This window comes from Musa acuminata, chromosome BXJ2-6, assembly GCF_036884655.1.
Source record: "Musa acuminata AAA Group cultivar baxijiao chromosome BXJ2-6, Cavendish_Baxijiao_AAA, whole genome shotgun sequence".
NCBI classification, from domain to species: domain Eukaryota; kingdom Viridiplantae; phylum Streptophyta; class Magnoliopsida; order Zingiberales; family Musaceae; genus Musa; species Musa acuminata.
Window position 1 is genome coordinate 11,215,840 of NC_088343.1, and position 27,266 is coordinate 11,243,105.

General features: G+C 44.8%; 6 protein-coding genes across 6 annotated transcripts; 2 read left to right on the plus strand and 4 right to left on the minus strand.

Annotated features, from left to right (window-relative positions):
* Positions 1–567: 567 nt before the first annotated feature.
* LOC135614800 (aspartyl protease family protein 2-like) lies at positions 568–2,818 on the minus strand. The gene has a single exon (XM_065112542.1). The coding sequence runs from the start codon at positions 2,630–2,632 to the stop codon at positions 902–904; it is 1,731 nt and encodes a 576-aa protein (XP_064968614.1). The 5' UTR covers positions 2,633–2,818; the 3' UTR covers positions 568–901.
* A 1,778-nt stretch (positions 2,819–4,596) lies between these two features.
* Positions 4,597–10,173, plus strand: LOC135614803 (large ribosomal subunit protein eL20z-like). The gene is made up of 4 exons (XM_065112544.1): positions 4,597–4,871; positions 7,406–7,484; positions 7,836–7,950; positions 9,907–10,173. The coding sequence occupies exons 1-4, from the start codon at positions 4,679–4,681 to the stop codon at positions 9,964–9,966; spliced, it is 447 nt and encodes a 148-aa protein (XP_064968616.1). The 5' UTR covers positions 4,597–4,678; the 3' UTR covers positions 9,967–10,173.
* Positions 10,174–15,342: 5,169 nt separating this feature from the next.
* LOC135614805 (rac-like GTP-binding protein RAC2) lies at positions 15,343–16,855 on the plus strand. Its single transcript, XM_065112547.1, has 7 exons — positions 15,343–15,534; positions 15,629–15,716; positions 15,894–16,003; positions 16,109–16,172; positions 16,298–16,366; positions 16,452–16,513; positions 16,611–16,855. The coding sequence occupies exons 1-7, from the start codon at positions 15,436–15,438 to the stop codon at positions 16,707–16,709; spliced, it is 591 nt and encodes a 196-aa protein (XP_064968619.1). The 5' UTR covers positions 15,343–15,435; the 3' UTR covers positions 16,710–16,855.
* A 75-nt stretch (positions 16,856–16,930) lies between these two features.
* LOC103987751 (fasciclin-like arabinogalactan protein 6) lies at positions 16,931–18,054 on the minus strand. Its single transcript, XM_009406139.3, has one exon. It carries the CDS (start codon positions 17,903–17,905, stop codon positions 17,036–17,038), a length of 870 nt encoding a protein of 289 aa, XP_009404414.2. The 5' UTR covers positions 17,906–18,054; the 3' UTR covers positions 16,931–17,035.
* A 173-nt stretch (positions 18,055–18,227) lies between these two features.
* Positions 18,228–21,726, minus strand: LOC135614804 (MLO-like protein 6). Its single transcript, XM_065112546.1, has 14 exons — positions 21,320–21,726; positions 21,163–21,220; positions 20,912–21,069; positions 20,712–20,828; positions 20,555–20,615; positions 20,214–20,302; positions 20,064–20,138; positions 19,891–19,979; positions 19,770–19,819; positions 19,632–19,672; positions 19,378–19,551; positions 19,252–19,287; positions 19,050–19,178; positions 18,228–18,981 (listed from the first exon to the last, which is right to left on the minus strand). Exons 1-14 carry the CDS (start codon positions 21,434–21,436, stop codon positions 18,685–18,687), a joined length of 1,491 nt encoding a protein of 496 aa, XP_064968618.1. The 5' UTR covers positions 21,437–21,726; the 3' UTR covers positions 18,228–18,684.
* Positions 21,727–22,766: 1,040 nt separating this feature from the next.
* LOC135586474 (uncharacterized) lies at positions 22,767–26,926 on the minus strand. Its single transcript, XM_065112545.1, has 2 exons — positions 24,061–26,926; positions 22,767–23,178 (listed from the first exon to the last, which is right to left on the minus strand). The coding sequence occupies exon 1, from the start codon at positions 26,649–26,651 to the stop codon at positions 24,108–24,110; it is 2,544 nt and encodes an 847-aa protein (XP_064968617.1). The 5' UTR covers positions 26,652–26,926; the 3' UTR covers positions 22,767–23,178; positions 24,061–24,107.
* Positions 26,927–27,266: the final 340 nt, after the last annotated feature.

The following is a 27,266-nucleotide window of genomic DNA, read 5'->3' on the forward strand; positions in this document are numbered from 1 at the left end:
GGTCGAGCTCATGCACAAAAGCTCTCGTTAGGGGGTTTTCGATTTTGGCCTCTCGTAGTTTAAGTTAGTGATCGTTTTTTTCTTCATTTTCTCTATCTCCTGACTATATGTCGGTCAAGGGCTTTTATACTGTTGGGCGAGGATCGATCGTATGTGAAGTGACAGTCGATCCCTTGAGTGACGAGATGGTACCGTTATGTGGTCGTTGCCTGGTATGCACAAAATGACGCCATGCGATGCTGTCCCAAACTTTCCGGGATAGGACTCACCGAGGGAGTACCTCCCTATATGGGTCTCGGCTTTGCGCAGGGAAGCACCCCTCGTGCTGACTTGATAGGGGCGTGATGCGGTGTGAAGCGTGACATAACTGGAATCCAAAATATGCTTTATCAATACCAAGCAAATGTTATCTAAAGAAGCAAGTTTAAGCTTAAAAAAAAAAAAGAGTAGAATACGTGAGATATGGAGGTCTATCGGCAGAACAGAGATTATGAACTGTTGTCCTATCTGAAGTCTGTCAATATTTACCAGTAGAGAAAGTAATGCAAGGACAAATCTCATGACCGATGAAAGCAAAACAATGGCGGAAGCTTGGATTTCCCTTCTTACATTTATGGTGAGGGAACTGAAGACTGTATCCTTACAGATTATAACTCTGTGTGATGAGTAATGGAGCACCGACCTACGTAGATACAGAACCAGGCCAAAAGTGAAAAGCAAGAAGAAGAAGAAGAAGGAAAAGGAAGGTGACAAAAATGGCTTTGCTGTAATGTTGAGCTCCCTAACTTTCCTTTAGGGGCAAAAAGCTGTGACCAAAGCTCAATACACTTACACACCTACTGAAACTCTCCTTTTGTTTCTGTTCCTTGGAATGCCGTCGGGAACCTGGTGGCTTCTGGCTCTACATCTCGGCGCATCTCCTCGGCGTGAATCCCAGCCGGGAATTCTTCATGTCGTACGAAATGTGGAAATTCTGCTGCTGGTAATTGCCCAGTATCGACAGCGCCGACTGCGGCGTCGCCAGGATCGCCAGGCACATGATCTCCTCCGCATCCAGCCTGATGAAGTAGTTCTCCTTCGGGAAGTTCCAGACCGCGCCGTCTCCGAACTTGATCGCGAATTCCGGCAGCTCCACCTTCGACACTCCGGACACGTTGTAACAAGGATTCAGCATCGTGAAGTCTACCGCCATTGGGTACTTCACCTTCTTGACGAAAGCTTCTCTAATCTTCCGATAGGCCGGGTCGGGGAAGTAGCTCAGCGTCGTGCCGGAGTCGATAATAGTCCCTCCGCTGCCGTCCTTCGCCAGCTCCCACGTCGCTGATGGTATCTGCAATGCCTCGCCGCCAACCTTGATTGACTCAATCTGGACATAGTAGAAGGTGTCGATGGGGTTCTCTTTCCCGGCCACGAAGGTGGTGTAGTTCATCTCCGGGTCGCCGAGCAGCCGATGGTCCTCGCCGAAGATGAGCTTGCTGCTGACGCTGAGGTCGCTGTTGCGGTCGACGAGGCAGTAGGAGAAGGTGTGGCCGTAGAGCGAGCGGAGCTGGGAGGAGAAGGAGAGCGGCCCGCGGCCGAGGCCCAAGAGGCCGGCGGCGCCGTGGAACATCCCGCGGTTCCAGTGCCCACACCCGAAGATGACGTCGTTCACGCGGCGGAAATCTGCACCGCTCCCGTCTGGTGCGGTGAGGTTCACGGTAAAGGTCTCCAGGGCGAGGTCGCCTGTCGTGTTGGAGCGGTCGCCGTACCAGTAGAAATAGGGGCAGGCCTGGTCGCGGCCGCCATCGGCGGCGGCGGTGCGGCAGGGCTGGGGCGGGCCAGGCGACGAGACGAGGCCGCAGCGGGGGTCGGAGCAGCTGACGTTGCGGAAGGAGGAAGATTCGACGGGATCGTAGACGGGACCGTGCTGCTCGAAGCAGTCATGGCAGGGGAGGCACTGGATCCAATTCAAATCGCTTCCCGTGTCGAGGATGAGGGAGAAGTGGCGCGACGGCGTACCGACGAAGACGTCGATGAAGTACTCGCCGGAGTTCAGGGTGGCGCCGGATTTGACACTGGCCATCAGCCGCCCGGCCAGCTCCGGCGGCGTCGCCACGGCCGCCTTTTGGCTCATCTCCGGAACGACCGGGTGGCGATCGGCCGCGGCGGCGCGGCGGGAGATGGCGTTTTGGTTCTTCCTTTCGGTGATCCTCCTAAAGAGAGTCTCGATTCTGAGGACGTCCCTATAGGTCGAATGCTCCAATGACTCCTTCTTGGTCCTGTCGGCCGCCGCTGCGTCCCTCGTGGACCGATGCTTAAGTTGGAGCCTCAAGGCCGGTGCCGCGCCATCCTTCGCGCCTTCGTCGTCTTCCACCCCGCTCTCCATAGCGCCATTTAATGGCCTGTGTCTATCTTTGCTCGGCGATCCGGCGGAAGAGCCGGCCCCGTCGAGCTGGTGGTCGCAGCCGGGCTCCCCGGAGGAGGTGATGGCCTCCAAGCTCAAGTGGGTGGGCAATTCGATCCCGCGAAGCCGAGATCGATGTGTCGCTGAAGAGCTCCAGTTGTAGACAGAAACCGACGAACGAACAGGTCGGAGAAGACAGCAGCAGAACAGGAGGGGAAGCCAAACAAGGATTGCTTTGGAGGAAGACATCTTCGGAGCTCGACCTTCATGAACCCAATAATAAGCAGAATAGAAGGATGAGGAGACAAGCGACTAATGAAGACGAAGACGGAGTAGGCAGTGGCAGGAGGCCTCTTTTTCTGCCGCCTGCGTGACCGAGAAGACCCCCCCAGCTTTGAAGGCTGAGACGCGGTTCCGTAGACGTCTCAGACCGCTATATTCATCATACTACATCTTAGTCTACAGTAGTTTATGGTTTGCCGTCGGTGTTTGAATCATTGTGCTTGTTCACTTGGTCATGGCTTGCTAATGGCTTCCTTACCACTCGTCCATCGACCATGTTGGACCATCGTGCTTCGTGTTTCTTAACAAAAATAGACCAGTGCTGCTTGTACTAACTACAGAAGGGCTCTGAAATGAGGCGGCCGTCATTAATTGGCGCACCAATCGGTCTTGCTCGAGTACATGGTTGTTCGAAAGGATTGGTGTGTGAAGAGAGTCAAGACGGGGCAAATGGTCAAAATGTCGGGCTACCTGCAACAGCTACTTCTTCTCCACGTCATGACGTCCGGTGGACCCACCTCCAAATAAGACGAGATTGTCCGCTGAATTTTCAAGGTGACACATGACAGGACACACACATATGGAGTGTTGGACCAATCAGCTCTCTTTCATGTGTGTAACGATATTAAAGAAAAATATATGCAGGAGGAGGAGAAATCACAAGTCTAATTATATATATAACTAATAAAATGATACCGCAACAAAATGTTCGTTAGGCCGTCATAACACAACACGTTGCCTCACCGACAGAGGCCCGTGTCGGCTGCCGTTACGGTGGAACACGAGGGTGATGCGTGTTCTCCGATAACCAGCAAGAAATGTTCTTTGCCGAATCCAATCACACACTTTTTTATTCGTGATATCCATAACGAATCATATAAAAGATATTTTGTTTATTGTTTAGAGGTCGATGTCAAATTGATATCAATTCATGTCTAATTTTTTGGGAAAAAAAACATTGGTAAATGATCGCTCTATTAGATAAGTCAACCCTCTAACAGCAGCTTCATCGATCTCACACCAAAGATTTGGAGGCGAAAAGAAGCCATGCCGACGAACTCTGTGACTTGCATGGATCAAAGTGGTGCCAGGATGAATCGATTCCAGCGAGGCAAAATGGGTTTGGTCAATTGCTTGTTGTTGACGGTCACGTTATGAGTTGCACCTACTCTGGATGACGAACCTATTCGTTGGCTTCTCTGTTTGGCTCCACGTGGAAACCAGATCAGTAAATTCAAGCCAACTAAATCAGTCATTTGACTTTACGACTTCTCGGACCCTGTCACGTCACGAGCCCCCTCAGTCAAGCATCCTCCGCCTCCTTCTCATCATTCTTGTAAGAACAAAGCATGGCAGACAAATGATGGTTAGAGAGACGACGGCAGATGGTTGCATCTACGGTGATGCATGGACCTCTTGGAGAGATGTAGTTGGGCCAGATATTTGCGTACGAGGATACAAGACAAGTCGGCCCAACTCGACCCGTCGACAACGTAGTTATGGTTGGGACCCACACCTGACAGCGATGACACCACGCGTCGCCTTCGACTTCGCTGGAGGATCCCACAGCTCGTATCGACGGGGAGACGGCAACCGTGAGCAGGATGTGTGGGTCCCGCACGGCCTCTGCAATCATCGCCCGGGTAATCCAACGAGCAGAAAAGAAGGGTTAGTTCAGCTGCCTCTCGCGCCGCATTGAAGTCTCCATGGACGCAGGACCACCGACTTGCCCGTCCCGTCCGGGCTTAGCTACCTCACCCGTCTGGCTTGTACTGATCACTCCTGTCGGGTCCCACCACTTCTTCGAGACCGGCTCTCATAAAACTGCAGGTAGCTTTGTGGGTAACGTACGACAGGGTGTGGAAAGTATAGTAATTGCTCCTTGACGTCATCAAACGGGGCGGAGGGTAAAGCCTTAATGACATCGGTGGGAAGAAGGGTGAGCCGAAGCAACCCAAGAAAAGGGAGCGGAGAAGGCGAAAAGGGGGGGACGAGGAAGAAAAGGGCGAAAAGATGAGCGAAGAGGAGGGCAAGAGCAAGGGGCAGTACGGCACCTTCTCGGGCGCACACGACTACGCCCAACCCGCCATCGGCTTCCCCCAGCCGGTGCCGCCGCCGGGCCTCACCGCTGTCCACCCTCCACCTCCACCACCGCCGCAGCAGTCTGGGCCCCCCTATTACGCCCACGGCTACCAGGCCGTCCCCGGTGTGCTACCCTCTTCCACTGATTCCCGTAGATTTGCTCACTTCACTTCGTCTGTCGTCTGTCGTCGTCAGTTGGGTCTTGGATCTTTCGTCGTCCCATCTCGTTTTTTGGGTAGTATGCAACTTTGATGCATGATTAATAACGATTTCTTTGAGTATTGTTGGGTTGTCTGTCTGGCACAAGTCACTTTCGAAGTGGTCGAGGGAATTCATAGCGGCACAGAGGGTTGAAAGATAAGATAGGGGCTTAGTTTGATCGAAATTAGGGCAAGAGGACAGGTCAAATGGGATCTGAATGGTTTCTTTGTTTTCTATATAACGCCGATTCTTGTTATCTTCAACGATCGGGAGGATGGGTTCTTCGTTCAATTAGAAATATCCCATGGGGCTTTTGTAACAGTCTGAATTACATGAATGTGATCCGCTTTCTCTTCTTCTCCTTTGTGTATTTGCATGATCTTGTTACGAGATCTTTGCTAAATTTTTCGCATCTGTAACTCCTCGTTGGTTTCTTGAGTCTTATTCCGTATGTAATATGCGGCTTCTTCTTTACATGATTAGTTATTGCATATAGCTCTTTTTTTGTAGGTTATCTTGCTACCAAATACGTGTAAAATTTTTTGCATCTGTAACTCCTCGATGGTTTCTTGAGTCGTATTGCATATATAATATGTGGCTTCTACTTCTTCTTCTTTCATGAATAGCTATTGCATCTGACTTCTTTTGTAGATTATCTTGAGCCTTATTCCATATGGAATATGCCGCTTCTTCATCTTCTTTTCGTGATTGATTATCTCAACTAGTTCTTTTTGTAGATTATCTTGCTACCAGATCTTTGTAAATCTTTTGCATCGGAAACTCCTCACTGGTTTCTTGAGTCGTATTGCATATCCATGAGTAGTTACCGCATCTAGCTTCTTTCGTAGATTATCTTGCTACCAGTTAATTGTTTATTTTTTCGCATCTGTAACTCCTCGCTGGTTTCTTGATTCTTATTGCATGTAAAATATGTGGTTTCATCTTCTTCTTTCATGACTAGCTATTGTATTTTTTGTGTCTGTAACTCCTTGCTGGTTTCTTGAATCTTATTGCATATATAATACCCCTTGCTGGTTTCTTTGGGTCTTGTTGCATATACACAATCTGCAGCAAAATAGAGGAATAGAGTACTTTCTTGTGGGTGCCAAATTGAGTTACCTTGGTCAGACTAGATACCACCTTTGTGTAAAATATTAATATTAGGATAATAGTTCACAAAGCCAAATGATTTGAGATGTCTTTTCTGTAATCTCTAAAAATAGAATTTTCTTGTTTCTTCAAAATCTAAAGTTTTCTTAATAATAAGTGGTAGGCCTCCATTCATTTAACTATTGTTGACCAAGACGTTTTGTTTTTTTTTCTTTGATACACATACATGGCTCTGAAACACTAAAGATTGTAAGGTTACATGGGTACTGTGGATAGGCATACTAACAAATTATTAACCCTCTGTTTCTGCTGTTATTGTTGGAGTCTTGGAAGCTTGTATTTTGTATACTATTTGGAGAACTAACAGTTAAATGTAGCTGTGATGAATCTTGAAAAGATGCTTGCCAAATCTTTAAGGATAGCTAAATAATGAATGTGCCTGTATGGAGGATGCTTAAGTTAGTGTGAACCTGGAAATTCCACTGGTAAAGAAATAATAATTAGCAAAAAGAAATGTTTTCTTGAGAAAAAAGATATGTTGGTTAAGAAACGATATCATTTAGAAAGAACTCTCATGCAGATCTCATAATAAAACCATCTACCTTAAGCCTAATGTACACAAGAGGCGTTCAAGGACTGATAGTGAGAAACCAATAAGGCATATGAAGGACAAAATATGTCTTCTTTTGAAGTTGCTGGTTACTTAAAATATGACTAATTATCATTATCAATTTTTTTTTAATCATTTCAAACTTCATGCACATTTTTAATTTTCTCTATGCACCCAAAGCTTACCTCTCTTGTGCTTTAGGAATAAGAAGCAGAAAAGATAAAAGCTGGGGTGAAGTTTGCAAGCTCTGATTTAGATTAGAATGTGAGCCTTACAGCATGGAATGACCACTTCTCCCTCTGTCAAACATGTCCCTTGTTTGAAGCTTTTTAGTGATTAGCATTCGAAGTGTCACACTTCACTTGTTTGCATGAGAGTTCCTTTGGGTTGATAGTTCATTCATATTCTTTTCGTCTATCCATCTAAAATTCTTGACTTTTTGATAGTGCAAAATTCTAAATTGATGTTGATTATTTGTCACATTTTTTAATGGTTTAGGCATTGCCTCTTGAATCGATTTCCACCATGAACTATTTTGGTACATTTGGGAAAGAATTTATTTTATTTGTTTTGCTTATTATATTGAATGTTTTGCCGACATCAGTGATTTAAACTTAGATGTTTTATATAAGTTTAATTGTAGTCATTGCCGATTCAAGATCACCACACTAGGTCATGTAATCTCTTGTCATGCCAGTGTGCTCTATAGCATCTAATGTTTCGTTGTCACCTTCTAGGTTATGCACCTGTTGTTGAAGGAAGACCATTGAGACTGCCACGTCTTCCTTGCTGTGGCTTGGGCATTGGTTGGCTTTTGTATGTCAAATCTTACTTTTCCCTAAACATGTATATATAGCTGTATCTACATCAACATCTGCACATGTTAATATAAATGTTTTTATGTGTTTACGTAAGTGTGCGCATAAAAACACATATAAATATATAATATTTATATGCATATACATATACCCTTATATGTATATGCATGAACAGAATCTAAAAATATGTATGCATGAACATGTATGTGTGTTATATGTTCATATATATGCATGAACATGCATATCTGTATAATATATGTATGTAGACCTCTTTTAGTCCTTTAAATATGTTTTATCGGTTCTTAATCTGTTTGGAAGCTAATGATAAGTGCCTTTTTGTTCTTGGAAGGTTCATAATTGGTTTCTTTCTGGCTGCCATCCCATGGTATGTTGGAGCTTTTATTCTACTTTGTGCTAGAATAGACTACAGAGAGAAACCAGGCTTAGTTGCTTGCACAATTGCGGTAAGTGAATTTTTCTCTAAAGACGTGGATGTTGTTTTACTATCGTGTTTCTGAACTTCTATATTTTATGAACTGATTTTTGTTTATTATGTTAATTGTTTTACACTTCCCACTTTTTTGAACTTTAATTACCAATTAATTGTTGCTTAGTAATTCTGTGTTCGTATGCTCTAAGGCATATTTAATGGTTGAACTATGTCTATTTTTAAAACATTAATTTCTAGCCAATAATATGCAAATGGGCATTATGGTAACAAAATAACTTTCATTTTATCTGATTGAGTCATTTATGAGGATTTCTAATGATCTTGTTATGAGGCACCAGAACTGGATTAAAACACTCCCTCTCCTGGCACCATCACTGCCTTGCCCATTGCTTGTTAGGTCCATCTTTCTCACTTCATTTTGGGCCAACTCCTCTCCACACGTTGTGTTAGGACGAATCTGTTTGTTAGTGTTGGTGCTTAGATCTAGGGAGAGTTACAACTTAATTAGTACTCTGATTTGTACTGTCTTAAATTTGACTGGTTCAAGCAATACATGTGCCACAATCCCATTCATCATTTTTTATCTACATAAGTCAAAGCCCATAGAACTAGCGATGTCTCCGGCATAAATGCAAGGAGGATGCATCGAAACTTGAACAACTGTTTCTTATTCTCCTAATGGGTCAAAGCAAAGTCTTTGTAAGGTTGTCTTGCATAAGAATTTTGCATGCAAATCTTTCATTTCCCTTGATAATGAGAGAATCATCTTCTAATTTTGTTTTAGATTCCATTAAAGCAATGTGCCAGTTAGGTTAAAGTTTCAGAGGCTTATTTTTGTACTTATTATGATATTTCATAGGTTTGCTATTGTGGTGAAAATTATTGCATATGAATTTTGTAGGTAAAATGTTTTGTGAAACTATCAGAAGTATCATTTAGAAATTTGGATCATATCTATGCCATTGACAATCGTACCATAGACAGCCACAAACTTGATTTATCGTGCACGTCTCTCTCTCTCTCTCTCTCTCTCTCTCTCTCTCTCATGCACAATCATCTACCTCGTACATGTATCATGCATGTATTTTTCATCTACCTCATACAATAAAAGTCGGACTTCCTTTTGACACTTCCTCCATATCATGTTCTAAACCATTTGAAATTATTTATACTGATGTTTGTGGTCTTGCTCTCGTCATTTTTTTTGATAAATTTATATTTTATGTTATTTTTGTAGATTATTTTACTAAGTATATATGGATATACTCTCTTTGTCATAAATTAGAAGTTTCAACAATCTTCACCAACTTTAAAAAGCTAGTTGCTAACTTCTTTCAGTCTACAATTAAAACGATCTAGAAGCTGAATATTGTGCTACTAAGTATTTAAGATGAGATTTCCTCAATTGCACGAGGAAATCTCTCTGCTCAGTTAAAGAAATCTTTCTTTCACCATGTATAATAGACTTTATGTGATACTAATTGGAATGTGCTTTTCTTTTTACCTTTACAATTTTATTCTTCATTCTTTCATTTTATCAGTAATTACTATCAAGCACATGAATGAATAATGATTAATAATGATGAAGTTTTGCTTGTGAATGGTGAGGCTAAATAAGCATTAAATAACAAAAATAATGGGGCAGTTGTAGATAAATTATACTAGGAATAAAAGATTAGCAGCATTTCAAGATATACACAATTGAAGAATGGTGAACATAGCACTTGTAGAATTTGTTTCACTTGATTTGAAAGAAGCACACCAGTCCATCAAGGTGATGGAAGATTCGGAGAGTGGGAGCATAATGTAAGTTCTCTAATTGGAGAAAGCATGTAGTTCTAGTTCTAGTACTTGTTAATGGACATTTAGCATGTCTTTGTATTATACTAGGAATACCTACCCGATTTTCTTAAACAATTTTTAAGCGCTTCTAGCTTTCTGATGAGCGTTGATGTTGTTCAATGAGCAGGCAGTTCTTGCTGCGATTGCTGTTATTATTGGTGCAACGAAGGGAGCTGATGTGTGGTGATCTTCGTTATGTTGTGTATTAATTAATACTTCCGACTCTACATGAAAGCTTGTGGATTCTCATGTGAGCTTGTAATATGTGTGTATAAAGTCGTACTTTCTGGAGTGGTTCTAAATAAATTCTTGATTTATTTATGAAAAAACACTATATGTATTGATGCATAATTGTAATTTTTTTTATTATCGGATTACGTTTTTACATCTTGCATCACAGGGGACATTGGTGCTTTATGCACTACATAGCATTCCATATTTTTCCATCTTAACAATTATGCACTACATAATGCCCTTTGTTAAATAAAGCACAAACTTGTAAAGATGAGCGCAAACCACATGTTAGCAGTTGTCCAAGAACAACAATTTAGAAACACATTCTGGGTAATCTTTGAATAGGAGAGGAAGCCATCAAATCGCTTGGTTGTGCTCTGACATGCAACAACAGTATCTAAATAATACTACAAACAAGTAGAATTAAAAGAATACCCATCTGTTCCTCAAAGGAGAGAGTATTCAGAACATCCGTCGAGTTACGCAAATAAAACTAGAAAATGAGAAATAATAAAATATTAGACGATCAATAAAGACCTAGGCATCAAGAACTTGTTGAACATTCAAAGCCTTGAACCATCCAATCGTCGAAGTGAAGCCTTTAAAACATGGTGCAGGTTCAGGTATTGAACTGCCCACCTTTTAACCCAAAAACGAAAACAAGGACTTGTGGTCATAGGTCTGGTCCAAGGGAATCAGATGACATGAGGTCTGCATGGTCCCCTTACACATTGCATCTAAATATGTAGACACACACAACAGTATCTGACATATAACCAAATTCTCTCTCTAACAAAGCTTAACAACAAACAAATAGGGTGAGATCACTAACGGAACATATGACAAATGTATTCCAACTCATTGTCATGGTTCATCAATGGAACATATAAAATCATAAAATGGATCCACCTAAGCTGTCGTTTAAACTGTTGGATGAAATCGAGTGAAACAAGCTACATCAAGGTTTCTGGATCTCAACTATGATCAACTGAAGATGAATATTGATCTGATTGATTTATTAGCTGTGGCAACCTCATTTTAACCCTGATAATCTTATAAGCCCACTCTTTTTTTTTTTCAGAACAGAAAGGGATTACAAGTTCTCATAATTTGACGAAAATATGCACTACATTTAGTAATCAGCTCATAACTTTGGGATTCTAACCCACATATTATTTCAAAAAATATTTGATAAATATTCAGAATGGGACAGTTAAGTTGTTGATAAATATTCAGAATGTTGTAACATTTTCTAGAACAATTACACAACTAGCATGTCAAGATAGTTGCTTGCTCACTGCTGCATAAGTGAAGAAAACAAAATTGATGTGTGGCATCATAAATAAAAATAAATAAATGTTCACAATCCATGAACAAGCATGGATCATTTCAGTTGATAATAAAATAGGAGAACACCATTTGGTGATGCAAGAAATGGTAATGAAAATGTAAAAAGGTATTTTGATGGTTCATAATTTCATCAGCAATATTGCTCTGCTCCTTACGAAGCTCATTGACAAGAAATGATCTATGAGGAGAATCACAAATAGTTGAGATCTAAAGATTTTGTTGCCATTGTTGCATGGTTTTCAGAAAGCTAAGGCAAAATGAAACAACTGTAGCTCCAATCAAAAATTTAAATCTTAGCCCAAGACTGATTCCAAAAATAGGTTGGACTGGTACTACACTTGTGCTCCCATGACATATCACCCAGTGCTGCCTGTATCAATGAAATAATAATAATAATAATAATAATTTCGATTCTGTCTGGCACCTACCTATATGATGCTTGGTCAGACCTTCCAACAGTTCCCTCAAATACTGCTTCATCTAAAGTGCAACAACATTCTTTTAAATGAAAAAAAAAAACATGACAAATTCATAATCTATAGTACCAAAATTTTATCCTATGTTATCTACCAAGGGTGACTTCCTTTAATGACCTAGCCAATCACATCCTCTCTAACATTTTCATCAGCCTAACGCTATCTAATTTGCGATGGCACTCCTAGTTTAACAAACATACATGACATAAAAAGGTATTTTGATGGCTCGTAATTTCACCGGTAATATTGCTATTTACGAAGCTCATTGACAAGAAATGATCCATGAGGTGAATCACAAATAGTCGAGATCTAAAGATTTTGTTGCCATTGTTGCATGGTTTTCAGAAAGCTAAGGCAAAACGAAACAACTGTAGCTCCAATCAAAAATTTAAATCATAGCCCAAGACTGATTCCAAAAATAGGTCGGGACTGGTACTACACTTGTGCTCCGATGGCATATCACCCAGTGTTGCCTGTATCAATGAAAAAATAATAATAATAATAATAATTTCGATTTTGTCTGGCACCTACCTATATGATGCTTGGTCAGACCTTCCAACAGTTCCCTCAAATACTACTTCATCTAAAGTGCAACAACATTCTTTTAAATGAAAAAAACATGACAAATTCATAATCTGTAGTACCAAAATTTTATCCTATTTTATCTATCAAGGGCGACTTCCTCTAATGACCTAGCCAATCACATCCTCTCTAACATTTTCATCAGCCAAATGTTATCTAATTTGCGATGGCACTGCTGGTTTAACAAACATACATGACCTAATCAGTGCGTTAGCAAACCACCACACAGTTTGATTCTTTTGATCCTCAACAAGGAGATACACCTCCAACTTATAGTTATGTTCTTAGCCTTTTTATTCTTTTACTTGTAAGACCAAGCGCCATATACTACATAACATAATCTTTTAAATGTTAACAAGTATCAAGTCAAGGAAATTGCTTCTCAATCATCCAATTTCCCACGACCTAAGGCCTGGTTTTAGATTCCTCTGGATTTCTTCCTATATTTTTCTACTAACAATCAGTATTACTATGACCAAGTTTTAAGTCTTGTAAGTTCTGTTTGCATCACAAGATCCCAACACAAATTAGCATCTAGTCAGCTAACAAAAGAAGAAGAAAAAATAAAAGGGTGAAAAACAAATAATCATGTTCTTAAAATCGAGTATTAATGTTTTGTGCTAGGCAACAAGTGTGCACGAAAGAAAACAATCCGTCATAATATGAATTAAAGATGTTTCGTTTTCTTTCTACATAGAAAAGCCCCACAAAAGACCTCAGTTCAATACTAACAATAAAGACGAAGGACAAACCCTGCTAGCTCAGATGCCATAATTAAACACAGGGAGACTTTTTATATCACTTTGATAGCAGATAAAAAAGAAAAACCCATCAGTAATCATCGCGTGATGTAAACAATATGTCTCATAATTGGAAACCCTGATTTCACTGTATGAGATCCTTCCCTTTCTGTTGCGTTTCTGCTTTCGTCTTAGGGTTTCTTGTTTCTTCATGGCACTAAAACCCTAACAAATTTGGCATCAAGAAACAAGAAACCCCAGACTGTTAGAAGAAACAAAACAATAGGCAGAGGATCACATACTTTGCAAGCCGACACCCTACCAAGAGTTGGCGGGGTTCGTTATCCCGGAGAAAATCCTAAAGTTCCAGTGCTAAGAAGAAGAAAGCAAACCCACGAAAGCAGAAACAAGACAATAGGAGAAGGAACTGACCCCGAAGCTCCCGCGCGGATCGGGAAGAACATAAAGAACCGCGCGATGATCCGCGCCGACAGCCGAATCGCTCGCGTGCTTGCATCAAGAAAGAAAAGGAAACCAATCGGCCAACAAGACAATAGAAGAAGGAACTGACCCCGAGCTCCTCCCCGACGAAATCGAAATCGACGGTCATGGACTTGCTGGCGCGGACAGGGAAGAACTCAAAGAACCACGCGGGATGATCCGCGCCGACAGCCGCTTCGCTCGCGTGCTACCATCAAGAAAGAAAAAGAAACCAATCGACCAACAAGACAATATGAGAAGGAACTGACCCCGAGCTCCTTCCCAACGAAATCGAAATCGACGGTCATGGACTTGCTGGCGCGGACCGGGAAGAACTTAAAGAACGACGGGATGATCCGCGCCGACAGCCGCTTCGATCGCGTGCTTCCATCAAGAAAGAAAAAAGAAACCAAATCAGCTAACAGAAAACCATCGAAATCGAAACCCTAGATACCGAAAGAGGACCGGGAAAGAAAGGAAGGGAGAGATGGTTAGAGAAAGAAGAGGAGGTAAAGATCTGGGACTTGTCCCTGGCGTGGCGGAGGCGCTCCCCACGATCGTAGAGCTTCTGGACCTCCGGGGAGTCGTCGGCGCTAGCGGGAAACATGGCGCCGGAGACGAAAGGAGCTAGCGGAAGCCCTTTAGCGTGAGGCGGTGGAATAAGCGAATCGTGGAAGGCTACAAAGAGTATTCAATTTTGAATTGAGGCGCCGAGCGAAGCATTCGGGCGCCCATATATATCGGGGCACAAAGGTGTATTAAGTCTTTCCATATGTATGAGGACGTAGAGGGACTCATTGGGCCCATTACTGTATCTAACCGGGCTCTAACGGTCCGATTCGACCCAAGAACGCGGTTGGGTCTTGCTCACCTCATCGGCCCAAACGCCATTGCTGGGCCGGCGCTTCCTACAAGCGTCTTTGAACCGGATCGAAATGCGATAATTGGATTTGATGAACTGTTCTTTCTTCTTGTATATTAAAATACCTTTGTATAATGTTTGCCAATTAATATTAATTATTGTTATTTTTACATGCAAAAATTGAGAACTTCAACTGTTTTTCCTTAGAATAATTGCATCAAAATCGGATTATGATTAAGAAATCATGATATTATGACTTCTTTAATAATCATGATTTGGTTCTAATTGGAACAGTTTGTAAATTACTTCGATCTGCCATCTTGACCATACTTGTTGTGGTCATACTGTAATGATCATAGTTATAGTAAAGATCGGGTTGGATTTAGATTGAGTCGATGTTGTTGTCTATGGGACCTCAAACAATTCAAGTGGAAACCAATGATGTTATTAAGATCTCGATTACTTTCCATCTCCATAAAGCAATCTGTCTACCTAAACCCACCAATGTTGCTTCACCACAAGTTTCTTTGACTCACTCTACCAAATGGTGGCACCTCGATGGCCATGCAATCATGGTCACTTGGTGGGTAATTAGTTAAGTGAAGGGCGTCGTCTTCCACACCAAAACCAAACAGCACTCACGCTGAGGATGATTGGAGGTGATTCCAAGCTGCTCTTGCACTCAAAGCAAGCAAAAGAACACTAGACATGATGCAGGGCATCATTGCTGAAAACCTCTTGAAGCATGAGATCAGTGCACAGAGATGGTGGTGGGGCTGCTCCCGTTCCATTATACAAGCCTTTGATCTCTCACCTCCGGTCCTTGGTTCGTCCTTCATCCCTATTCAAAATTCAAACACTTAGCAGCAGAATTCCCACCTTCATCGCTCTTCTTCTCTTTCAGCGGCAGCAGGGACAGGAGGAACGAGAGGATGAGCACGGCGAGGTTCATCAAGTGCGTGACGGTCGGCGACGGCGCGGTGGGGAAGACCTGCATGCTCATCTCCTACACCAGCAATATCTTTCCGACGGTAACATCCGAAAGCTTAGCTTTTAGCCGAAGAGTTCGCTCGGTAATCGGGTAGAGCTCAGCTGTGTTTCTCTTGTTTTGATCGACTGCAATAGGATTACGTCCCGACTGTGTTCGACAACTTCAGTGCCAATGTGATAGTTGATGGAAGCACAGTGAACCTCGGGCTTTGGGACACAGCAGGTGAGCTTATTTGCCCCTGTTTACGAGGGACGCACTTCTTCTACTATAGCAGGTTTTGCAAAGTGTTGGTTTCCAAAGCACAAATCTAGAAGATGACAGCAACTTCTCAGTCGATCTGTAGTTTAAGAGAAGAACAAAATTTGATGTAAGCTGATGCTTAGAGCATTGGGATTTCAGGGCAAGAGGACTACAACAGACTCAGACCTCTCAGCTACAGAGGAGCCGATGTGTTTCTTCTAGCATTCTCTCTCATCAGTAAGGCCAGCTACGAGAACGTGTACAAGAAGGTGTATGAATGAATGCCTTCGCCATGTTGTTTTCTCTGAGCTCACAATGCATCGGTTTTGTCTTCGATTTGTATCTCATCGTGCTGTTTTCTTTCTTCTTGGCAGTGGATTCCCGAGCTGAGACATTACGCTCCTAATGTGCCCATCGTTCTGGTCGGAACTAAACTTGGTAAACAATCGGCACAGTTTCTTAAACCTCTTTAAGCTCATTGAACTCTTTGAAACATGCTAGTCAATGAATTATGTGATCTTAATCTTCAAAAAAAGGAGTAAATTGGATTCCTTGAGGTGCAGATTTACGAGAAGACAGGCAATTTATAATCGATCATCCTGGGACAACACCTATCACAATAGCACAGGCAAGTTTTCCTGCTTCGGATGACTCTGCCAAGCAGTTCTTATCAGCCCAAAACTAAATGTGGCATACTGTTTCATCTGAAACAGGGAGAAGAGCTAAAGAGAATGATAGGTGCGGCCGTCTACATAGAATGCAGTTCCAAGACTCAACAGGTAGTGCGAGGTTAAGAACATCGCATGAAGGTGTAGTGTTGGAGTTATCTGATGACTACTGTATCGATCATTGACTTCTCGTCTTCGTTTTCTTTAGAATGTGAAGGCGGTGTTTGATGCAGCAATAAAGGTCGTTATTTACCCACCAAAGCCAAAGAAAAAGAGCCGAAAGCAGAGGACTTGTCTCATTCTATGAGTGCGGTGACTCTCAAGGATAGTGCAACTCTTTCGTCCTTCTTCCTCTGTTTCTTGGTTCTATTCTGATGGAGTGATGTAATCTCTTGTTCGTGAGAATGTATTTGTCCTGTTGATTCTTTCACCGCATGCAAGAATTGGTCTTTCCCAAAGCTATGAAAGTGATGTGTTGCAATCAGCAATTCGTGTCGAGATTTTTGGGAAATATACGAAAAGAGCCACTTGTAGTGGAAACAAAATCGACTCATAAATCATAAAAATGAGAGTACAAATGCATGCAGGAAATTACTCACGATAGCAAACCAGACAACCCATTCGATGCTCTCCTTAGAGAAGACTCCCCATGCACGCCAACCCGACCCACAGAAGCAGAACCCTTTCTGTGATCCTTCCCTCAGGGCTAGCTGCAGAGGGCGCTGCCTCAGCGCTGGCCGAAGGCCCGTCCGCTGCCGGAGAGCCCTTGTTGGGTTTCTCTGGAGCCACCGAGGGAGGCGGCGACGACGCAGGAGGCTTCGCCCCGAAGAGCTCGGCGGGCAGCAAGACCTTGTCCACCGAGTACACCGCCAGTGGGAAGTCCAGATGGAGGTTGTTGTTGACGGGCGTCTCGTTGACCCCCGTCGACACGTTCACCTGGTTGCTGCTGCTGGTGATGTTGACGGTGTAGACGCCGTTGCTCCCGGAGGCCTGCGTGTTCACCGGGTTGCTCGTGGTCTCGAAGGTGGACAAGGTGTAGTACCTGGGCAGGACGTGGTACAGGACCAGCGACACCTGCTCCTGGGTCGTCAGGCTGTTGAGCGTGCCGGGCTTCAGGTTGTTGAAGGCATTGTCGGTGGGGGCGAAGATGGTGAGGCCATTGAAGGAGTTGTTCAGCTGGCTCTCTATCTGCTCGCCGACCTGTGTTTCTTTGAGCAGGCGAAGGAAGGTGCCGTACTGCCCGCCCTTCTCGAGAATGCCGGTGAGGTTGAGCGGCGCTGGCTTAGGACCAGGAGCCACCGCGCCTGTGGCTTGGCAGAAGAGACCGGAGGTGGTAAGGAGGAGGAGGAGGAGAAATGTGGGGAGGTCGACGAAGATGGGGGAGGAGGCCATCGGGTCGTGGCGACGCCTAGCCGCTGCTATGGAGGATAACGATGGACACAGAGGAAGTGCACAAGGGGGAGCTTTTGATGGAGAGTTGAGGGAGAGGGAACACGGTGGCATGAGCTGGCCGCTGAAGTTGGCGAGTGAGGCTGAAGCCTATCATGAGGAGGCTGTCCTTTGTCCATTCATGCATTTCATGCCTTGGCCCCTAGAATTCCCATTTCAGATCAGGAGGGCCAGAGCAGAGCATGATCCAGAGAAGGTGACTGCCCAACCACCGATTGCTGTATTCGCCTCTCTCTGATCAAAGATAAGACTAGAATGATCGGTTCTCACTAAAACTTCTCTTTGGCTTGCTTGCTTGGGACTGTCACTTCACAGTGAGTGATCTTGCAGCTCTGTCAAAGATTAGGTAGAACATCCTCCCGTCAATGACTGCCCGTCTTCTGCACGTCACATGGCGCCGGAAGAAGGCACTGATAGGCTCATGGACTCGATTAAGATCCGGGAAAAGACAACTCACCAGCTTGGCGCAAACACGAGCTTCCTTCTCGCTGTAAAGGTGCCAATTCTTCCAGCTCGACATCCCACTTCGTTTGGCAGTATTGGGTTGGAGCATTGCGTCGAGAGCTGAGACAGTCTGGACTCTGTCGTCAATCTTTCTCTTAGCAGGAAGAAGATAAGGAGTTGTATCAACTCAATTGATTATTCATGTCAGAACCAAAACTGATGAAACTAAACGGAAATATTACATCAAAAATTGACATCTTTGGTGCTTTGAATTCTTACATCTTAGCATATATTATGTTCATCGATCAATCTATCCTCTCCCTCGATTGGAAAATCTTGGATGTTGACCTGAATTACAGTAAATACAGTGGTCAAGGCCTGCATTTACATTAATTGATCGGCCTTCTCCATAGCCCAAAGGAGAGCTCGCCATCATTAGACATGTTGTTAGCACCATGCTGAATGATCTCTTCCACCACTCTTTGGACTTCCAGCAGCTCTAACCTCCCTGAAGGGTACTTGAACTCTGGCTTTCTTGGCGTGTGACTGCAGGATGATGAAGCTTCGTCTTTATCGGAGGCAAGCGACCTCCGTTCTGCAACGTTCTTCCTTGCTCTCCTCTTCCAGTCTCTCAGGCTCTCGATAACCTCATCAGTGAAGATGGTTTCCTTCGTCGAGGAACCCATCTGACGAGAAACGATTCAGATGATGAACAGATGGAAGTGATAGGAAGGTTAATTCGGAGCTTCTGTACCTGAGTGACCAACGCATACAGTGGAAGCGTAACATAAGCGCACAGGAGCTGCACCAGAATGCCTACCCCAAAGCTCAAGACGACGTCCGCCACCTCTCTATGGAAGCATGACCGGAGCCCAAAGTTGTACTGCAGCATGAGCATGCCCATCATCAGCTCGAAATATAGAAGAGTCGAGTAACACTGATCATGGCCTACCCACCCATGTCCACGCGAAGAATGCCAGCTGAAAGGAGTTCTGCGATGCACAAAGGTAATCGTATCAAAATCCTATATCCTTTCACGTATGTCAAGATGACTTCAGCTTTAAACAGGACGATGAGCTCGCCTGGACTAAGATGAACTGCATGAGGTGCAGCAGCAATCGAGGTCGACCAAACCAGAAGAAGCTGTTGTCAGGTTCAACACATATTGTCCCAGGAACAACAATTGCCTGATTACTGCTCTTTAAGCACATTGTTGTTATGATGACTTCTAGCTTCGTTCCTATAACCAAAAGAATCTGCAGGCACAGAAACATTTCATCTTCTCTTAGTTATCATCACTTGTAACTCTCTGAGCACACGGAAAGCATAGTCATACCACTAAAGGAATGAAGGGAAGCCAGTAATGGCTATAAAATCCTGTTTGTCCAAAAAACAAAAGAAGAAGAAATTAGGTGATCAGAGAAAGCAGAGTAGTGTGGAACTCTGATCTAATTAACCGATGATGATGCTTTACCATAGGCATTGAAGAATATGAAGAACACGGCAAACATCCATATCCAGAAGCTGCAGCCAATTGAAAGTGGTGTAAAAGATCGGATTCAGCAAGCATAGAGAGTATGGTTTCAGACGAAGACCTGATACTAACAACCACTGCAAAGTCTCTGTCCACTGATCTCCGGAGGAACTTTCGGAACTCGAACTTGCAATCCTGAGAAAAATGAACCTGTTCATCAAACCAAACTCACGTTAAATATTTGGATTCGTCTTCCCCGTAAGCACCAATGGCTCGAGTATAATCTTGTCTTACCGCAATGAAACCGCGACGAAGCGAAAAATAATCGGCTTTCGAGACTGAATCAGTGAACTGTCGAAGAAAGCAGACCTACAAACAAGAAAGCAAGTGATCAGCATATGGAATTACACGAGGCTGAGGCACGGCAATAGGAATCGAACTTACCATCCACAGAAATAAATGGTGATTACTCCAAGACTTCAGATGCCGTTCTCCGAATGATGTCTGCCGTGCAAGCTTTAACCTACGAGGATCTGCATGAGAAAGAACACTGAGTACAAGGAAAGGCTTCACCTTGGAGATCATTGCTTCTTGGTTGTATCCGGTTAAGGTTCATATGTCATGTTCAAGTGTGGCATTCAAACATTACCCATATGTCTTTCATCATGTATATACATTATATATAATCAGTCAAAATGCTGAGGTCAGAGTGCTCAAATAGTCCTGCAATCGGGAAAGTGAACGCTGAAGATGTAGTGAAATATCGATGATCTTTGTGAAATTACCATTCGATAACTGATGTTCCAGAGTAGTGGTTTCTTCTTCCCATGTCTTCCACCTCTTCATCTGAAGGATACAAGAGAATCCTGATGAGACAGACACTAATTCGAGCAATCTTTTTGCTTCTTCTGTTCTTAACAACGAACTATGAATGAAGAATACCTTGGCCTCGCCAAGAGCCAAGGTTACAAGGGAAGAAAGGATATGGAACATAGCCAGCACGATGATCAAGATCTGTAGTTGCTGAGTCCCTTGTGAGGAGAGCAGAGATATCTTGCCCTGCATGTCAAATAAGCAAGTGTTCATTCCCTTGTACGTGCATAGGCAGTGAAACATTGATCGCTCTATTGAGCCATACGTACCTTATTTTGGCAGGATTGCTCCTCGGTGAATCTGCCTGGCGGTGCAGCATCCTTGCATGGAAGAAAGGAGTCTCCCAAGCCTGCGGGGATGCAGATCTTTGAGATGGGCTGCTTAGCGACAGTCAGCAGCAAGGACATGAACCCCAGATTCCTGAGTTCTAATCACAACGACAGCCCAGGAAGAAATCCTCTTAGAGAAAATAATGGCAGCCAGCTGAAGACAACACACTCCACTCGCATGCTTCGCTAACCTGCTTTGACATGGCCGAGAGCCCGGTTAAGGGTCTTCCTCTTTCTCCTCTCCAGCAGCTGCCGATGAAGGCACCGACGCACGATCAGATCGGCATGAAAGCTAACAAAGAGAAGAAGCGGCAAGATTGCACTATGGATGAGCGAGAGATGCCTGACCAGAGTTAACCGGTGAAGGGCGTGCTCTATGAGAAGAGCTACACAGATCAAAACGGCGGAAACACCAGCGACAGCCCAGCTAGGAGTGGACTCGAGAGACGCTTCCGAGTTCGACATCTCGATGTAGTGGTGGCACACTAAGCTGTGGATGTTATCGGGATGCGCCTACATATTTAAAGACCTCCACTTGGGTTCATGTGCTCTTCTTCTTCTTTCTCGATCGGTTGTCAAACAGATCTGCTGCTCGTGAGCTAAAAACGTAGGCGGCCTTATCGCCCGGAAGCTATGTCGGAGTGTTGCTTGTGGAGGTCGATCTCTCGTTGTCCAGTTGACTTGGTAGGGAACAGACGGGAAGACTGAGCCTCACGTAGAATCCTCCAAGAAGCCATCGTTTCAAGATTGGTTAAAATGACACGATTTATTGCATGCATATAAACAAAAACAAAGACGGAAAAAAAGGTCAACATATAGAGAGAGAGAAATCGAAGAAGATTCAAACAAGGCTTTCTGTGACCGGAAGAACACCTCAGGATTGATCAAAAGTCAAATGAGAAACTAGAGCATGTGTTTATCATGCCTGCCGTATCTAATCCAATCCAATCCTACTCATTACTGTCATTTGATCTCGATCTTCAACACCTCAGTCTGTATTTTTGTCATAGCATGAAATCGTAGGATGATGGCTGAGATTTGAACTCTCTCTCTCTCTCCCTATCCTTTTCAAGTCGTCAGACGAGAAGGGTATGGCTCCTGGAAACTTCTCCCGGCACACAACATCATTAAAGAAGCTCGGAGGTCGACAAACAAGTTGGTAACCAAATCAAATATAGAAGGTCTCGGTGCATTGAATGGTTACCGGATCTTAGAGATTTTAATGGTGACAACGTGAATGCTGACAAAGGTATCGCTAGCCGTACTCGATCTGTACCTCCACGCATCTCCATAGCTTTGGAACCTGAATCCCAGTGGGGATTTAAAGCGATCTATGAAGGTCAACCAGCACAAGTAACACCTGCCGTGGCGAGGCAGAGATCGTGTCGTCGTCAACGATGTACTCTTTATCTTATTACGCTCAAAAGAGGTGGCTATATGAGTCGAAAACACAATTGAAGTCATCAGTTAGAATCTCTCGTTGCTCGAGACACACTGCGACAAGTAGAACATCCACTCAGCGGCATTCCATCTTGGATTGCTAGATATCAAAAGATGCAGTCGTTGGTGGTGTATTTGTAGCACCCAATCAATTCATTTTGCTGGCTTAATTGATCAGGTTAAGACAGAGCTGGGTCATCCTCAACCTGATCCAAGCAAGAAACCGAAGCCGTGTATGGACTCGGGTCGGAATCATTTGGATCATCTGACGCATCGGATTTCTGCTTCGTCTCCTTCCAACTCATTTGCTTTGAGGGCATGTTCCATGCAAAAATGATGAGGGCCGAGAAACAGAGGAAAAGGAATGGCGATCGCCTTTACCGTACAAAGGCTTTCAGGGGAGAAAAAGCTGCTACAGATGGTGGTCTCTCACCAGCAATGGCGGATAGTGGAGGAAGGGAAAGAGAGGAAATGGTTTCCATGCTCATTCTCTCGTCTCTTTTTAGAGTGGCAGGCAGAAAGAAGACCTCCGGCCCTACGACGGGGTCATTGTGGCCAAGCCTTGACAGACTTCTTCCTGCGGGCTGTGGGAACGTGATGTACATCAATATCAGCACCCACTCGCAGAGCTGTTTCCTTCTTGAAAGCTCATCTCCATTTGGCTATGAGAAACCAATCACCACCTATCCAAAGCTGTTTCCCTTTCATTTCAATACCTTCCCTTCAAGCTTTAGCCAGCCAGAAAAGATGCATTTCTGGCTCAGCATCTGAGTTGTGGAAAGACAACCAAAGAAATGCGTCACATTTCATAGAGCACCAATGGTTATGAAGCCTATTTGCTTGCTGAGTTCAGCACCAACACAAGAAAGAACAATCTCTTTTCCATTATAGCATGACTCGAATTGCAGCAGATCTCCAATATGTACTACAAAGAGACTAAAAAAGAACACTTGGAGGTAAGCAACACACAAATTGATGACAACAGTTGATGCTATTATATGGTTGCCGGCAGCAGATGGTGAACATTCACAAAACTTCAAAAAATTACATCAGTCTAGGAAATAACAAGCATTCAAATGTGCTCATACAGATGATTACTATCGAACTATGTTATATTTTTGCAGTATTAAATATGATGTTTTGATCCCATGATCTTATCATAATCTTCCGCAGTCTTTACCAAACAAAATAACTAGCATCTTCGGCGTGCACATTATTATTGCTACAAAACATCAAACCCACAAACATATAAGAAATTGATTCAAGTGCATTGTCCAACACAGAGTTGGATCTTTGCTTTAAAGAGACCCAACAAGACACCATCGATTGGTTCCGAAGTCGTATCGCTCAAACAAAAATTAGAATTTTAATGCTTAGGGCAAGGCATATAACATATAAGTGTTTTGTTAGATTGCCGAACATGCCTTGTAAAATGATCTTTCTACCTTGTCCACCACTTGATTAACGACATCATAAGATCCAAGATCCCTCGGTAAAATAGCAAATGTAAACAGGCCTTCACATTCAGTACACAAAAAATTCATTTAAATAACAAACCGTGATTGCTATTGCTATTGTACAAGCTAACAGAACAGTAATAACACAAAGAAAATGATCAATATTGCACACAAGAGTTACAGTATTCTTACCTTGTCTAAGGTCCGGTCAAAATCATTTTAATTTGGATGGTATCAGCTCAGAATCCGATTCCGGTGGCCCCAATTGGCCGATGTCTATCCTTCCAAAAGCAAGCATCGGGTGCCATCTTTGCCGACGACCTCATTGGCTCCGATTTGCACCGTGTTAGCACGAACGGCCCATATGCTGGAGCCGGTGCCGGTGATGGCAGCACACCAGCATTACCTCTCAGCTTCTTATCCTTGTCCGACACAGTGGGCAACACTGGTGGTGACGGCAACGACGAAGGCTGTGGTGCCTCCTGGATAGGAGAGACTGTTTCCTTATTATCACTGCTCCTATCATCAGTGATCTCCATGCTTGCTTCACCTTTAGTTACTTCATCCGCTCTGGTGCCGACTTTGCCAGCGCCGGTGGTGGTAGCTGTGGCGCCAGCAGCGACTGGTTTCGAAGGGTGACAAGGCCGATAGTTGGGGTGGTGGAGACGCCACTGGAGGAAGTCAGTGCTACAGACCCAAGTTTCTTTGGAGACCTCCATGGACAACTTGGGCTCATACATCATAAGTAGAAGGCAGTCGGGCAGCTCCGTGCCCTTCTTCTCCTCCTCTCCTTTCTCCCCAACTTCACGTTCTACTCCGCATTGCTTTCTGCCTCTTTTATCTCCCCCGTCATTACCTTCTTTTTCCTTGGTATGCGAGTATTGGACTTCCATGTTGCCATTCGGACCCTTCTTCTCCGGGAAGCATTCTTTTTTGGTCTTCTTTGCTTCATCCGTTACTTCCTCTTCTAGTCTCAGACCATCCTTCTCAATGGAGAAGCTCCACCTCCCCTTCGCTTCAATGGAGAAGCTAGCTCTCCTCACTTCCTTCTCACCGCCAAAGCTTGGTCTTCCCAAGCTCGGTCTTCCCACCTCCCGCTCTGTGGAGAAGCTATGTCGCCGCTTGTCCCTCTCCCTCAACGCAGAGCTGTGCCTTCTTGATCCCTCCTTCGATTTGGAAGCAAGCCTGTTTGATCTCCTCTCCTCTTTATCTGCTGTGGACGAGCAGCTGCTGGTTCTCCTTCCTTTATCCTCTTCCTTCTCTACTTCTCTATCCTTCGGAGGAGTATCATTCGTCATCTCTTTTTCTTCTGGCTTTTCTTTTAACTGAGAATACTCAACTTCGGCTGCTTCTACTTCTTGCTCTTTTTTATCCCTTTCCGAGTTACCGATCGCTTCGACAGGCTCAGCTGCAGTCCCCGTTATGAGATCCTCGTCCTTATTTTGCCTTTCATCGACTGGATTCGGCTGCACCTCCTCTTCTTGTGCCTCTGTTCCATCAGAAGCTTTCATCAGTTCTTCACTCAAAATCACTCCTTGATGGCTTTCTTCTACTCCCTCCTCTTCACGATATGGTTCCGCAGTTTGAGCAGTTTCATCATCCCTCTCTTCTCCCCTCACTTCCTCATTACGCTCCCCATGTTGATCTCTATTGTCATCGTCACCATCTTCCTCCTCTTCTGCCTCCTCCTCTTCCACGCGCACCTGCATGGCCGGCGAATCCCAGAATCGGCTCGCCAATGCCGCCATCCTGACCGGATCAGATCTGCACCTCATCAGCAGCAGAGCATTCCTGGGAGGAATGCAAATGCTGACCCTCGCTTCCTCTTCCTCTTCCTCTTCCTTCTCCTCCCTTTTCTCCACCACCATCACCACCTCTTCGGTCTTCTCCGTCTCGATCCCGAACTCCAAATCCTCTCTCCTCAACCTCTCTTTGATTACCATTCCCATCTCTCTGTCCCTTCCATCCTCGACTGCCACACCCACGATTTCTCGTCCGTTCCCCTCCTCGGTGTCCGGAACTGCCATCAACCACCTCGCGAACACTGCTCCGCACGAGTTCGACCTCCTTTCGCCGCACCCTCCCTCCCTTCCTTCGGCCGATCTCGAGGAAGACGAGGAGGAACAGAGGGATCTTCCGCCACAGGGGAAGAAGCAATTAAACTCCGACCCGAATGCCCTCAGCGCCTCGCAAATGCTGACCGGGAGGTGATACACCCACCTCTGGTTCCTGCTCGGTAAGCACTCCCCCGCTCCGCCCATGTCCTCCGTCCTCCGGAAGCTCGCCTCCCTCCCGCTTCCCCTCATAGATCGCGAGCGCATCACCGACGCCTTGCCTTTGGCGGCAGCGGCAGCAGCAGCCGCGGCCGCCGCCGCCGCCTTCTTTTTCTTGCTCTTGACGCGCACCTGGCCGATGCAGGTGACCTTGGGGGAGGACGGCTCCGCAGCCTCAAAGGCGACGCCTTTCCGCCTCCCGGCTACCACCGTGGGGAACATTGGGGACTGGGCGCCCTTGACGCTGCCGCTGTTCCGGAGGCGTCGGCTGAGGGAGGACGACAGGAAGGGCGCCGCCGCCGGGTCGCGGCCGCGCCCGGGGCTGAGTAGGGACTTGGAGGACGGCGCGCGCATGGCTGCTGCCGCGGCGGACGATGACGAAGAAGACGGCGCAGCGGCAGCGGCAGAAGGGCGGGAACCAAAGCAGAAGAATAGATCGCCACCACGGCTCCGGCGGTGGGAATAGGGTCTGTCGGCTCCGCCTACGGAAGCCTTCTTCTTCCGCCTCATCTATGTATCTAGTCCTTCATACCACACACCATTAAAGAAGGGAAGCGGAGAGAGGAGGAGCCGCTTTCTTCTTGGGACTTGAGAGTGGAGAGCTAAAGAAAGATAAACATTAAACAAGTATATATAATAATTCTAGGGTTTCCTTCTGCTACCGAGATCAGACGGGGGGGTTGACAGCGAGGAAGGCGGCTTCAGACGCAGGACTCGAAACGGGAGAAGCAGCAGCAGCAGCAGTAGCGACGGGGTCACAGGCACTAGTGGTACCTTATATCTCTATCATACTAACCCTCCATTATTCACTTATATTGCAAGAATGGCATCACCAGCGGCTCCGTAGGCTTTTTGTTTTGGGAGGATGTTTGTCATCCGGAATGGCTGGTCAAACCATGCGAGTTTAGCATGGGTGATATGGTTCAACGGTAGCCATGCGTTACCAGCGTCGGTCTAGCATGGCCGTCGGATACCCATGCTAAACAGCCTTGGCCCAGCGTCATCAAGCGAGCGTTGAACGTTGAATTGACATTGATGACGGTACCAACATGGGATCAAAATGTGCACTCAATGATCACCTTTCAGTGACTGTAGGTATTGACTCACCAAAGAAGGAGAAAGACC